General features: G+C 42.6%; 1 protein-coding gene across 1 annotated transcript in view; it reads left to right on the forward strand.

Annotated features, from left to right (window-relative positions):
- The window catches only part of SYNJ1 (synaptojanin 1), a 149,556-nt gene that overhangs the window by 74,487 nt on the left and 59,397 nt on the right, over positions 1–15,672 (forward strand). Inside the window, exons 6-11 of the mRNA XM_068266373.1 lie at positions 1,560–1,643; positions 1,783–1,844; positions 4,538–4,634; positions 5,530–5,702; positions 6,189–6,270; positions 15,625–15,672. Of these exons, the coding sequence (XP_068122474.1) occupies positions 1,560–1,643; positions 1,783–1,844; positions 4,538–4,634; positions 5,530–5,702; positions 6,189–6,270; positions 15,625–15,672 (546 nt within the window). The remainder of the gene's footprint in view (positions 1–1,559; positions 1,644–1,782; positions 1,845–4,537; positions 4,635–5,529; positions 5,703–6,188; positions 6,271–15,624) is intronic.

A 15,672-nucleotide genomic window follows, 5' to 3' on the forward strand; every position in this document is an offset into this window, starting at 1 on the left:
GTCCTTCATGCCCCTTTGTGTCCCTCTGTGTCCTTCATTGTTCCCATTTGTCCTCATCCATGCCTCTTTGGCCTCGATTCATAGAGCTGTGTGCGGTAAATGTAAAATGCTCAGTAAATCACTGCATTCGGTATTTTAGACTTTGGTATGCTGATTCATAAAAAGAAGTTCAGAGGTGTGATAGAAGTTCGGTAATTTACCGCTTTAATAGACAAATCTCCTGCAGTGAGGGCATTACAATGTATCCCGACATCCCTTTGGATGTGCATGCTGTGCTATACAGTTTGTTATACTACCTCTGCTTGGCTCTGAATCTGTCTATTAGTCTCTCTTAACATTTTATTTAATTGCCACAGCTTAAATGAACTTCTAGGAGACACATGCCCTGCTTTGAAGAGAAGTAGCTAGTATAGGGAAATCATCTAGCAGGAACTGAAGAGGTTAAACACTGCCGAAGGGCTGCAAGGGAAACTTCATTTGTTCCATTCTCTCACTACATGGGTGGTAGAAACATTTGTTCCACCCCCGAAGCCTGCGCTTCCTATCAGCATCCAATCAGCAGGACCTGAAGCAGACAGGAGCTGTTTCTATTGGCTTCTGCTTCTGTCAGTCATAGCTTATCCCCTCTGCTTGTGGCTTTCACAGTGTTACCGCTTTCATATCACTCTCCTATCACCAGCCCAGAGCAGCCGGTAATTTTTCCCCCATGTTCTAACTTTTATGAATTGACATTTACTGACATCCGCCCAAGTCGGTAATTTATCTCACTGCTCGGTAATTTGAGCTTTTCATGTGGTAACAGCCTTTATGAACGGACATTCTCCTAAGTGCTCGGTAAAGTCAGCTGTTTTCAGCATTACTGCATGTGGTAATGCTTTATGAATTGAGGCCCTTGTGTCCCCTGTATCTTCTATTGTCCTCCTCCTTGCACCTTTGTGTTCCCCTGTGTCTTCCATTGTCCCAATTTGTCTTCCCCTGTGCTGCTTTGTGTCCTTGTCCTCCATTCTCTCCATTTGTCCTCTATGTGTCCTGTATTGTATCCCTTGTGTTTTCCTTCCTGCCTCTTTTTGTCTCCCTTTTCCCTGTTTTGTCTCTCCTGTCCTCTTCCACTCCCCCTGTGCAAAGTGTACAGCGCAGGGGAAGCCAATCGTGTGTCTTTTCTGATCTGAGGGCGCCTGCGGCGACCAGAGACCTTTCCCTCACTGTTCACCTAGTGCTGGTTTCTGCTGGTCCTGTCATTACACACGACACACACACATGGCAATTTCCAATAGATTTCAGACAGAAATCTATTGACAATCTGTGTGTGGGCTGGCAATAGATCACTCTCTGATCGAATAGGGATCTATCAGATGGTCATTGAGCAGTGTATGGGTACCTTAACACTTGCCATTTGTATTTCAGGTCCCAATGACACACTGTTGTCAGTTGATTGCAAGTGTTTCCACAGTTTACATGGATTTTTCTTCACAGCTTGTGGAAAAATCTCTCAGCATGATCTCATTTTCTAGTGTGCTTTTCATCATGAAACAGACTAATGAGTATCTATTGCCCTGCAGGTAATCTACCTGGATGACTGCGTATCGTCCTTCATCCAGATCCGAGGCTCCATACCCCTCTTCTGGGAGCAGCCGGGACTGCAGGTGAGGTATTTACGATGTTCTACTGCTTGGGTCAGTGTGAAGAGAATCAGTTCATTCAGATGTGGACATATTTCGAGCCAAACATTTGAGATCAAACTTTTCCAGGAATCTGACAATGCAATTTACATTTTCCCAAAAGGTTGGATCACATCGTGTGAGGATGTCCAGAGGATTTGAAGCCAACGCACCGGCGTTTGACAGGTATGGCTCCATAACTGGTCTTGTTTTTAGATTAAATTCTGCTCATTGGATTTTCAGCCAGTCACTTTCAGAAACTGATTCCATATGACCTTTCAATGTGCTTCTCACTACTGGTACTTACTGTGGACTTGCAATAATAATGCCTACAAGACTAAGGGGCCTACTTTATTGCAGTTCTTTAAAACATTATACATTGTTATAAACTTCAGAGTCCAGTGTATCACACCTAATGCCAATTTTACACCCCGTCGCATAGCAACACACAAAATGTAAATCATACGCATAACCCCAGTGTTCCCTGAAGTGTGTGTGTGCCAAGGCAAGGGGATACCTCCGAGCTCACTCCAACCTGAATAATCGCAAATACCTTCTGTTTTAAGAACGCAAACTTCAGTTTTGTATATCATCTTAGTAAGGAGGCTTTTTTGGTCTCTTTCAGCTTTTTAAACACTCTTAAGAGTTCTGGTTCACCATGAGCTTGCTGGTCAATCTGTTACTCTAATAATTTTTTTTAGTACTAATCCTAATGATTTTTCTGGAATTGCATGTGCCTATAGACTAGCATGAATCTCGGATAGCCAAATGCTATTAGAGACTGCTAGAATAGCCACCAGACATAACGTGTTTCTGCAGTCCTGATTTCTGTTAGGGAAAGCTGCTGTATACAGCTACTCAGAACTGCACTGGTTCGGACTGGTTCCTGACCAAAACTGAAAAACACAGCTTATATACACTGACATACAGAGGAGAAACATTCTTTAGCAAACATAAATGTAATTAGATGCCTTAACTGTTACTTAGGAGGCTTTCCCAGGCATCCTGGCTAAATTGATAAGATCAATAGAATCCTCAACATGACATAAAGCAGACTCTGGTAATGGGGAGACATCGTAAATTCCGAGTTCCAATGGTAACTGGCCTGGTTACATGCACCATTAATTCTAAGCTTAAATTGTGTCATTTAAAGCCAGCCCATGAAAGCAAATAAAATGAATAGTGACAGTGAATTCCATCTTACACGGCATATGGCACAAAAATGAATGAAAAGATAGAAAAATTAAAATTAAAAGAATTGTGGCATTTAAAACCCATCGTACCAGCACAAGAAGTTAGAGTCCTTGTTTAAACCATCTTATACAGTTTTGAACCAATGTATAAACTTTGTTTCTTGTGTTAGTCTCATGTTTCCCGATTTGAAGCCACCCATTAATACAGTGACGCGAAAATCGCTTAAACTGTGTCCAGGTAAACAAAAGTGTGTTGGTATTGGGAGATCAGTATATTTTGTAATATCCTTTTTCCTGCTGTTAATAGTGGATCTGTGGTGTGTCATGCGATCACGCAGTGGTTGACTTGTTTCTCCCACATAAATTCCTTCCATTGAATTTTGTGCCATATGCTGTGTAAGATGGAATTCACTGTCACTATTCATTTTATTTGCTTTCATGTGCTGGCTTTAAATGCCACAATTCTCTTAAGCTTAGAATTAATGGTGCATGTAACCAGGCCAGTTACCATTTGAACTCGGAATTTACGATGTCTCCCCATCACCAGAGTCTGCTTTATGTCATGTTGAGGATTCTATTGATCTTATCAATTTAGCCAGGATGCCTGGGAAAGCCTCCTCAGTAACAGTTGAGGCATCTAATTACATTTATGTTTGCTAAAGAATGTTTCTCCTCTGTATGTCAGTGTATATAAGCTGTGTTTTTCAGTTTTGGTCAGGAACCAGTCCGACGAAGGCTTTTTATAAGTCGAAAGCTCACTGTTTATCCATCTCTAAGTTAGCCAATAAATTGTATCATCCTGATTCAAAACTTCTTGCTTTTACTCATGGCTAACACGGTACAACACTCTACTACCTTTTCTTGCTGTAACTGTCAGCTAGCCAAACATCTGCATTATAGGGTCAGTTGTTTGGCTGAAGTAAGCAGATATCCTGTATGTATCAGATTTCCAGGAATCTCCTTCACTCATTAAAAATGAAGACGTTACTCTGTAAGAGTGTTGAAATGTTTTGGATCAGGTGTGTGGGCGGGGGTGGCTTATCTTTGTTTGGTTATACCGGGAACTGGATTAGGCCTTGTTCATATTATACGTGTTGCCGTGCGCATTTTGTGAACGCGTATAGTGGCCGACATGCAAGAACATCGGAAGTGCACAGACTGCACTGTCTGATGTTCACACTGTATGCAGTACGATGCGCTATCACACTGCTGTATGCCTTTTTTGGCAAATTGCGTAGATGACCCATTCACTGTATTGAATGGGATCAGCAGCGCAACACACAGAAGCGCAGATGGCAGTGTGATTGGGGGCGTTGCGTTCCGATCACACAGGCTCCTGCATTTGACAGTGTGAACGAGTGGGAATCTGCACAGACACACAGTTACCTGTAATTCATCTTAACCAGCTGCATGGAACTGAAATGTGATTGGTTGTTTTGGATCGGCATGGAACTGAAATGTAATTGGTTGGTTTGGATCGGCATGGAGCTGAAATGTGATTGGTTGGTTTGGATCGGCATGGAGCTGAAATGTGATTGGTTGGTTTGGATCGGCATGCTAATGATTGATTTGTTCATTGATCAGTTGAATAAATCCAGTAATATGTGACTCTTTGTCACCCTCTGAATGGGAAAATTATTGCCAAGTGATTACATCCATTAAGATTTTTGCTTTTTTCCTTGACAGACATTTCCAAACGCTGAAGAGACTTTATGGTAGGCAAGTCATAGTCAATCTTCTTGGATCCAAAGAAGGAGAGGCCATGCTCAGCAAAGCCTTTCAGGTGGGAAACCAAACCGAAAAATTGATTTTATGTTGTGCTGTTTTACAAAAACTGCAGTGTATTAAATAAAGAATCTTCAAAAATGGATGTATTGGTCTCAAAATTGTTGATACAAGATTAACCACTTGATGCCCCATGACATGAAAATAAGTCTCTGCACTGTCTCTCCCTACAAAATGCTAGATAACACTGTTTATTTATCTCTGAGCTGGTAAAAACGTTATAGAGTTCACCAGGAATGACCACAAACCCCTCTCCTCCTCCCAGGGAATTTAGTGACAGGGATAATGAGTAAACAAGTGTAAAATAAACATTCCAGGAGCAGACAGATGTAACAAGTGAGGAGCATATACAATCTGTTACTAATGGAGTATTACAAATGAACTGTTTAAATAAACAGAAGAGAGAAACAAATAAAATTTGTGGGTTAAATGTACAATAGAACTGTTTATATTAAAGCTATGATGTATGAAAGTGGATAAATTGTGTATTTAAATTTTATAATTGATAGTTATTGCTAAAGTAATCAGAGCTGAGACAGAATCGGACGACTAGGGTAATTAAGTGGTTAAAGACATATATGGGCCGTCTCAGTGAGCATAGAAGTGCTGCACGTACACTGGAGAGCCCACCCATGGTATATGCTTCTGATTGTGGGGGAACCATAGGAGATACTGCTAGCTATATAGCAATAAAATGGATTATCCCAGAATTGTAGAGTCCAGGTGCGTAACTACAGGAGAGCAGTTCCGGGGGGAGGGAAGGGGGTCATCGATTCTGCAATTGCTGCATGAGTTCACTCTTCTTGTAATCACTCCATGTTTGATAATTACACTGTTAAAGTTATTATCTAGTTTTTTTGTGTGTGACTTTTTCTTTATTTCACCTTTTGTAGAGCCACCTGAAAGCATCGGAACACGTGTCTGATATACTGATGGTGAACTTTGACTATCATCAGATGGTCCGAGGAGGGAAGGGGGAAAAGCTGCACACTGTCCTGAAACCCAAATTCTCCAGCTTCCTGGAGGAGTGTGGCTTCTTCTACATGGACAAGGATGGCGTGCACAGGTGTGTGAGGGTGTCTTTATGTTCTGTGTTCTGTAGCTGCTATTGGACTGACAATTTACACTCTCTCTACTGCACCCCTTCAGCCTTCTGAAAGGCCTATGTAAATAGCAAGTTTCTGCATGTTATCTCCCACATGACCATGATCAAGGCTGCTGATTGGTTGCCCAGACACCATGTTCTGAGCAGTATATACAGTGAGCATGAGAGATTTCTAGGAGCCCAGTTTTTCTTTCATGATGGAAGGGGTGGGGCTAGCTGAAAAATCCCTTCTATGAAAGGCCAGTTGTACAGAGTCCACCGGCTCCCAGGTATGCAGACGTGTGCTTTCAGTGTATGGTCAATACTTGAAGATTTGAGAAAGCTCTCACTCTGGCACCATCATATGTTTTTGCCAATTTCTGTGATGTAACAGGTCCCCTTTAGATACGGTTCAGTTAATAATATACCAGAATTCACGGCTTGACTGTTTCCTTATTTCATGTGTAGGACACAAAGCGGAAGTATCAGAACCAACTGTTTGGACTGTCTGGACAGAACGAACAGCGTGCAAGCTTTCCTTGGCCTTGAAGTGAGTATATAATTTGATTGACACTCCCTTATTTATAAGCTATTGCATTTTCCGATCATCCAGTCCTGTGTCTTCCAGAGCATTACTGCCACATCTGTGCTGTATATGTCCATGTATTAGTTCCAGCAGTTTTTTTTTTCTGTTTAGTATTTTTCAGATTTCTTTTCACATGCGTATTAGGGCCCTTTTCCATTAGGTGCAATTTATCGGTTCACTCGCGTTTTGTGCATTGCTACAGCACCGCGATCAACATTCCAATTACAGTGCTTTTTTTCCGTTCATTTTCATTCCTCTGCCAGATTTCACGTCTCTAATGATTTAGTTGGGTGTGAAATTTCACATATCCTTTTATCTCTGTGTTCAGGTTTCTGCTGGAAGTTCATCTTTTAATCTTCATAATACATGACCAAAAAATGTATTTACAGCTTACTAACAGGGTCTGATACACCATGCACAATAGGCCCCTTTCAGCAGAAATGGAATTCTCTACTCAAATAAACTTTACCTCAAGAAACTTGGCACAAAGCTATACCCTTACCCATAAAGCTTCACTAAATGTAAACATTTAAGAACAAGGATACAAAATCCTTTCTCATTGGTACAGAACCTCTTCCTTTCTACACAAAGCCAAAATATCGTCTACAGATGAGTGCTGGAGGTGTCATAACCACGGTGGAGATATCCTTTATATTTTTTGGTCTTGCCCTTTCCTTTCTTCCTTTTGGCAGAAAGTTCATACCTTGTCGAAGCAACTTTCTTCCATGCGGTCCCATTTTCTATTTACCTATACAGGAAATCCTTACTAATTCATCTAATTAATGCTGCTACCGTCTTTCCCCTGAAATAAAACATCCCCCGAAAATAAGACGGGTCTTATATTTCAAGCAAGCTTGAAATATAAGACATCCTCAGAATATAAGGCCTAGTTGGGCCGTGCAATGTGTCCCCCTCCCCTTCGCTCCCTCCCTCGCGTGTGGAGCATTACCGTATTACAGTAGAAGAAACTCACTGGCTTCCGCCGTGCCCTTGTTAACGTCTCTCCTCAGCAGCGTCCAGCTTCCTCTCCCTGGCAACGACAGCTCTAGTCATGTGATGCACGTACGTCCATGTCACATGACATGAGCCGCCGTTGTCAGACAGAGGAACCAGGCGCTGCTGAAGAGAGAAGTTTTCGCTGCTACATCAGAAGCCGGTGAGTATCCTGTGCTGTAATGCTCTGCTTGCAACTCTGCAGATGGAAGGAGGGAGGGAGGGAAGGGCTTTACTGGGCTGGGGCTTCCATTCTGTAGCCGAGGGGACCTGGTCCAGGGCAGCACATCAGGGAGGGAGGGAGGGAAGGGCTTTACTGGGCTGGGGCTGCCACTGGGGAACAAAATTGTAAGCCCTCCCTGAAAATAAGACCTAGCATGATATTTGGGGCTGAAATTAATATAAGACAGTGTCTTATTTTCAGGGAAACACGGTAGGAGCTCAGTTCCTTTACTCTGGAGATCGACTGATTCGCCCTCAATAAGATTATGGTTCTCCAAAATCAATATTATCCAAGACATGGAAGAGATTATTGCTTCCTCACAAGGTAAATCAATCCAATTCTTAGATACTTGGAAGACCTGGTTGGAATTCAAAAACTCCTCAGAGTATACTCAATTTATGAGTACTTCATAACTCTATATTTTGAGCCACTAAAGCTATGTTAATATTCTGATCTCTTTTATTAATGCTATTGAAATACTCCTTCTGGTTGTTTTCCTCAACATTTAGTCGCCTCCTTAAGCATCAAATAATTCTCCATTCTACAGTAAGCTAACTGTTTCAGCCTTGTTGTTCTCATTTACTGCACAACTTTTTCAATAGCTTATCTTGTTCAAAGTTATTTTGTTTATCTTTCCATAAGGCTGATGTATATGCTAAGTTGATACCTACTTGTTAATGCTTTGAATTGATTCAATAAAGATTTTTTGAAAGTGAAAAAAATAAATGACCAGAAAACAAACAGAATGGTAAGGGATCACTTCCAAGTAGCGCCCTCCTTTTAAAATGGTCTGCAGAAAAGCCTATCAGCAAATATAAAGGCACAGCCATGTGCACCCAAATCTGCAGTACCAGATATTGCAAGGGCTAAACCGATTACACTATAGTTACATAGTTACATAGTTATTTTGGTTGAAAAAAGACATACGTCCATCGAGTTCAACCAGTACAAAGTACAACACCAGCCTGCTCCCTCACATATCCCTGTTGATCCAGAGGAAGGCGAAAAAACCCTTAAAAGGCATGGTCCAATTAGCCCCAAAAGGGAAAAATTCCTTCCCGACTCCAGATGGCAATCAGATAAAATCCCTGGATCAACATCATTAGGCATTACCTAGTAATTGTAGCCATGGATGTCTTTCAACGCAAGGAAAGCATCTAAGCCCTCTTTAAATGCAGGTATAGAGCTTGCCATAACGACTTCCTGTGGCAATGCATTCCACATCTTAATCACTCTTACTGTAAAGAACCCTTTCCTAAATAAATGGCTAAAACGTTTTTCCTCCATGCGCAGATCATGTCCTCTAGTCCTTTGAGAAGGCCTGGGGACAAAAAGCTCATCCACCAAGCTTTTATATTGCCCTCTGATGTATTTATACATGTTAATTAGATCTCCTCTATGTTATAGGGAGACCCTCGGTTTCACATAATAATCAAAACTTACAAACCGGTGCGCTAAACAGGCAGCGTCCCAAGGGACCTCCATCTGCAAACTATACTCCAGGGGGTTAGGAGAAGCACAGGCAGCCTCCCCCCCTCCCCCCTCAAATGCTCTCACCACTCGGAGGGACTACCCACAGCTGCCCCCACCACTGAGGCCCCTTTCACACTGGCATGTTTTCATTGCGTTACCCATTTTTAACGCAGGATGGTGCTAAAGCAATGAAAGTCTATGAGACATTTCATATTGGATGCGGTGCATTGCAGGCATCCGATCTGGCGCTAGGTAAACAATGTGTTATAGCACAGCATCTGCGGTAACGCACGTTGACCGAACGTCAGGTTAGTCTATGGTGCCGCAGAAATTTTAAATTGTTTCGCTATTCGCGGTAGCAAATTTTTTCAATACACTTGCTTGCAGTGCGTACTTCCGCCACGAAGTGAGCAACAGAGAGCATCATTTATGGTATGTTTTGGCAACGTGGATTACATTAATGCGCATTACTGCTGGTATCTACAAGGCTTATTTTTAGTTGTGTGATGCAATCATCCGATCGCACCGCAATTAAAACGCTGGTTGCAGATGTGAAACAGGGTTACGGAGATTACCTACAAACCCCTCCCCCAACCATTCAAAAACAATAATAAATGACCAGCATAGCTCATCCTATATGTAATGGACATAGAATCTCAAGTGTTCCTGGAAATGAGATGATGCTGCCGGTGGCTCCAGGTTAATGGCTGCCACCCTGTCCTCGCTCTGTACAGTAGAAGGATGAGTCATCCTTTGTCAGAGGCTTACAGTATATCAATCCATAATTACAAGGCCTAGAGGAATTACTGCTAATAGACTGAATTCATATGCATGTGAAATTCCTAAAGGAAATGCCTAATTGAATGAGCCTGGCGAATTCAATAGACATTAGACTTACAGATTGGTGTCTAATGGTCTTCCTGCAGCCAGAAACCTCGTCCAGCTGCTTCGGCACTCGCAGGGTTTAATAAATCAGTGTTCTCCGCAGACCTTGGCTGCAAACTCATAAATAACACTTTCTTACAAGAAAAGGAAAGTCGTGAACTATCTGTGGAAATTAGTCATGGTGTCCATATACCTAAATACAGATACACTGCTTTAAAATTAGGCTGTGACCAATATTGGAATATACATATTTACCACTGTATAAGACGCACCTTTTCTCCCCAAATACTGGGGAGAAAAAGTCCCTTTGTCTTATACAAAATGCAGGGAATCCCCAACTTGCGATCGCCCGCCACATCGGGGACTCCCTGCATTATCCCCTTATGTGTCTCTTTCTCCCCCGTGTATCCCCCCCCCCTCCTCCGTATCTCCTGTTCCCCTGTGTATAATTAGCATCGAGACAGGAGAGTCTCTTCTGCGGGGATAGCGGACCTCTCCTATCCTGCATGGCTCCCCCCTGCTTCTGCTGATGACGCGATCAGCAGAAGCCAGCACTAGAGGAGTAGTGTGGGATAGAGGAGGTCTGCGATTCCTGCGGGAGCCATGGATTAGGTGAGAAACTCTCCCGTTACACTGCTAATTATACACAGGGGAGCAGGGGGGGGGGGGGGTAGACAGAAGTTGACACACTCGGGACAGAAGGAGACACACTGGGGAGAGAAGGAGGGACAGAAGGAGACACATTGGGGACAGAAGGGGACACCGGAGGACACCAATTGGGAGAGGACATCTACAAGATACTTCTTGAACATGGACGCACCAGGTTTAGTATATCTTTTCCCGTTTCTTTGCCCTCTAAACCTAGGTACTTCCAATTCCGGAGCTTGCGGGTACTTGTGTTACAGATTTTAGCTTTGCTTTGAAACTCCATCAGACTGCAAGCATATGACTCACTCTGTTTACAGAAGCAAATGACTCATCACTTGTCCCATACCCAGTATTTGCTAAGGTAGGGATAAGACCTGTAATGGGATGATAAGCAGTGGAAATAGACAATGAACTATGAAGCAAATACTTTACTGAATCATGACCCAGGGCAAATCTGTGGATCAGCCTTTTTATTGTGATAAATTATGTGGAATGTAAACTATGATACTGTTGTATCCTGATATTCATTTAAAATGCTGGAAGCAAGCTACTGCTGACTGGTGCTTTAATAGGAGTTGCATGATGATGCCAGCTGTATAGGAATTGCATAGTATTTACTGGCACTGTTATAGGACATGCATGTTGCTGACTGGCACCTTTACCAGGTGATGACTGGTTCTTTAAGCGGGCGATGAATAATGCCCAGAGGCATAGGCTTGCAGAGGGCCAAGTCAAAGCAAGCCCAGTGCTAAGCTTGTAATGTAAACTAGGCTCACTGAGAACAACAGTTAACCATGTCCTAACTTTTTGCCAAAGTTGTATAGAGCGAGAAGGTTCTAACACTAGGCCACTGACAGAGCAGCAGAGGTCAAAGTCAGAGGTTCTAACATTTGGCCACTGGCATAGCCGCAGAGTTCCTAACACTAGGCCACTGACAGGGCAGCAGAGGTCGGGTTCAGTGGTCCTAAACACTAGGCCACTGACAGAGCAGCAGAGGCCAGGATCCCGATGTCCTAACACTAGGCCGCTGACAGGGTAGCAGAGGTCAGGGTTGGAGGTCCCAACACTAGGCCACTGACAGGACAGCAGCGATTCTCTGTTCTCACTTCACACTAGCAGAATATAGTAACCTTAGGCACACTCAGGAGCTGGGAGACTGTAAAACTAGGCAATTGATGGGCCTAAAGGTGGTCACACACAATACAATAAAATGATCCGATTTTACGGCAATGCAATAAATATGATCTGATCTCCCGAAAAAATCTAAAGCTTTTTTTTTCATTCGACTGAAAAATCCGATCAGATTTCCTTTTTTTTTTTTTTTTTTTTTTTTTTTGTTTATTGATCTGGAATGCTGGAAATTTTTCTTCAATTTTTCTAAAGATTGTATGGTGTGCGTTTGTCAATTTATTAATATGCACACCCTAGCAATTTTTTCAGTTTCAAATCATTTTTGTTATTATGCAAAACGGGACAGCACCATCAAACAATATTAGAATACACACGGCAAACTATATATTCAAGTAATTTCACCCGATATGAAACCAGTACGTGCAGAACGGTCAACAATATACCGTACTATTTACCAACAAACAAAGATTGCCTCTAAATATATTCCTCAGAGCAGGAATGACTTTTGACCCACTTCTGAGCGTCCTCTTATCTACCTCATTCCTAGCACTTTATCTTGATCCTATTCCTACTGGTCTGAGTAGTTCACGTTGTTCATACACTCTTTCTTTCTGTTTTCTTGTTTATAACCTTGCATTATGGTCATTGTCTATTGTTCACGGTTTTCATCCTGTATGATCAAACTGTATTTTGCACTGTTTAGGGCTCTTTCACATCAGAGCTTGCGTTGGAGAACGCTCAAAGCATACGTTTTGTTGTATGCTTTTTAATGCGTTTTGATATGCGTTGCACTGCAGTGAGTGTGCGTTTTTAATCCGTTTTCAATGCGTTACAGGACATAGGAAACCGCAGGTAATTTTTTTTCTTTTAGTTTTCAACTTTCTACATTGTTCCTATGTTGCATTCTGGGACTGATTGCCTGCGTTAACGGATTAAAAACGCGCATAGTGTGCGTTTTACATTGACTAACATTGTAACGCATAAAGCTAGCGTTGGCCGAATAACTGCACCTGGGTGCAGTGTAACGCAACGCACAAAAAGGCTGCGTTATATGTGAAAGCTAAAATGAAAGTCTATGGACTTTCATTTCACCTTGGGTAACGCAAACTTTATCCTTTGCGTTGAAACGCAGAAAATCTGCCCTAATGTGAAAGAGCCCTTAGCACTTTATAACACTACCAGCACCTTGTTTAGTACTCTGAGGACTCCCTGTGGATATATTTTGTATTGATTGATAAATTATTGTGATATTCTATACCCTACCTTGGTTACTCTCTGTTTTTAATTGTTTTGAATAGTTTTTTTGATTAATAAAGATGGATAATTTTTCACTCATACCAGTCTGGTGCGGTATTTAGAGGCAATCTTTGTTTGTTGGTAAATTTCAAATTATTTTTATCATGATTGGGGATACATTGAACATACTGTAGGTGTGTGGTACATTGGTCAGATTTTTGAAATGTTGCAATCAGTCAGAAAAAAATTATTGCAATTCTTGAATTGAACTGATATTTAAAAAATTGTATGGTGTGTGTGGCCACCTTTAGTCAGGGGTCTTCTTAGTTGCAGATTAATGCTCAAGGTAAGTAAAGCTGTGTAAGGGGCAAATATGAACCTCCCTGATAATGTTTAAACAAGGAAAATTAAGGTCCATCTACACTTACAAATGTTTTAACCCCCCCTTCCCACTGGCCAAACTTAAGTCTTCACTTTTTCCCTCTATCACCCAACCCTTCCCCATACTCACCAGGTCCTTATACGGGAAGCAGGAGATTTGAGTGTCAAAGAGCCGCAGAAGTTTGGGAGCGCCACCATAGGTGCTCATACAAATATCATTTATAGCAGGAAATTTGTGCACCGAGGGCTATAAACTATATTTAGCCTTTTTCTATAAATCGGCGTGCTATAAACAATATTTTGTGTTTTGATATTTAAAGGATACCCGAAGTGACATGTGACATGATGAGATAGACATGTGTATGTACAGTGCCTAGCACACAAATCACTATGCTGTGTTCCTTTTTTTCTTTCTCTGCCTGAAAGAGTTAAACATCAGGTATGTAAGTGGCTCACTCAGTCCTGACTCAGACAAGAAGTAACTACAGTGTGACCTTCATTGATGAGAAATTCCCCTTTTTATCTCTTTCTTGCTCTCAGAAGCCATTTTCTGCTAGGAAAGGGTTTTATTGTTGGAATGTCTTATCAGTAAGGGTCACACTGTAGTTACTTCCTGTCTGAGTCAGGACTGAGTCAGCCACATACATACCTGATATTTAACTCTTTCAGACAGAGAAAGAAAAAAAGGTACACAGCATAGTTATTTGTGTGCTAGGCACTGTACACACACGTGTATCTCATCATGTCACTTCGGGTATCCTTTAATCTTTTTTGCTTCAGGTTTGCAGCGGGAGGGGGAATGGTTAAAGGGAACCTAAACTGAGAGGTCTATGGATGTTTCCTTTTAAACAACACCAGTTGCCTGTCAGTCCTGTTGATCTCTTTGGCTGCAGAAGTGGCTGAATAACACACCTAAAACAAGCATGCAGCTAATCCAGTCTGACTTCAGTCAGAGCACCTGATCTGCATGCTTGTTGAGGGGCTGTGGCTAAAATTATTAGAGACACAGGATCAGCAGGAGAGTCAGGCAACTTGTATTATTTTAAAAGGATAAATCCATATCCTTCTCAGTTTGTTCACTTTAAAGGAATACTGTAGGGGGGTCGGGGGAAAATGAGTTGAACTTACCCGTGGCTTGTAATGGTCCCCCGCAGACATCCTGTGCCCGCGCAGCCACTCACCGATGCTCCGGCCCCGCCTCTGGCTCACTTCTGGAATTTCCGACTTTAAAGTCAGAAAACCCCTGCGCCTGCGTTGCCGTGTCCTCGTTCCCGCTGATGTCACCAGGAGTGTATAGCACAAGCCCAGTATGGTCTGTGCCTGCGCAGTACGCTCCTGGTGACATCAGGGGAAGCGAGGACACTGCAACGCAGGCGCAGTGGTTTTTAGACTTTAAAGTCAGAAATTACAGAAGTGAACCGGAGGCGGGGCCGGAGCATCAGTGAGCGGCTGCGCGGGCACAGGATGCCTGCGGGGGACCATTAGAAGCCCCGGGTAAGTTCAACTCATTTTCCCCCGACCCCCCCTACAGTATCCCTTTAACCACTTGCCGACCGCGCACTCATACCGCGCGTCGGCAAAGTGGCAGCTGCAGGACCAGCGATGCAGTTCTGCGTCGCCGGCTGCAGACTAATTAATCAGGAAGCAGCCGCTCGCGCGAGCGGCTGCTTCCTGTCAATTCACAGCTAAAACGCCGCTTGTCCTTAAGGGGGGGTAAAGGGTGGGTCCTCAAGTGGTTAAGCTTAGGTGTCTGTGGGGGGACTTTAAATTTAGGTGGGGGAGAGGGTTTTAAGCTTAGGTATGCAGGGTGTTTAGGCGTATATGTGCTATTGAGCGTGAAATAAGCTGAGCTGAACGTTGGACATTGTTCAGTGAGGCCATCCAGCGCATTAACACACCAATCGATTTTTGAGCTTAAATAGAAGAAAAGCAAAACAGTGAGACTTTAAAGATGAAACTGGGAGGGACTTCCTCCTGACAATGGGGATCTTCCTCCTGACAACCGTAGTAGCAGCAGTATTTCTCTGAGATGTGGCTCTGGCACAAAAGAACATTTTGCAGTGCAGTTTTTACTGAAATATGTACTTCCTCCTATGCTCAGTTTTTATTACTCAGGTTTACTTTAGGATCTTTTTCAAGAGGCCGTAGACACATTTTATCATTTCATAAATATTTTAAAGTTATTTTTGACTTAGTGTGCCACATTGAAAAGCACCCATAAGCTTGAATTTACTGAAGATCTTGGTAAGCCCTCCTCAGTGCCGTGCAGTAATTGTGTGATGTGATTAGTGACATCTGCCGCCGTCTATTGCTCCAGATAATCTGGCCTTGTCTCTCCATCCTGCTAGATGCTGGTAAAGCAGCTGGAAGTCCTGGGACTGACTGAGAAGCCACAG

The sequence above is a fragment of the Hyperolius riggenbachi genome, chromosome 2, assembly GCF_040937935.1.
Source record: "Hyperolius riggenbachi isolate aHypRig1 chromosome 2, aHypRig1.pri, whole genome shotgun sequence".
NCBI lineage: Eukaryota > Metazoa > Chordata > Amphibia > Anura > Hyperoliidae > Hyperolius > Hyperolius riggenbachi.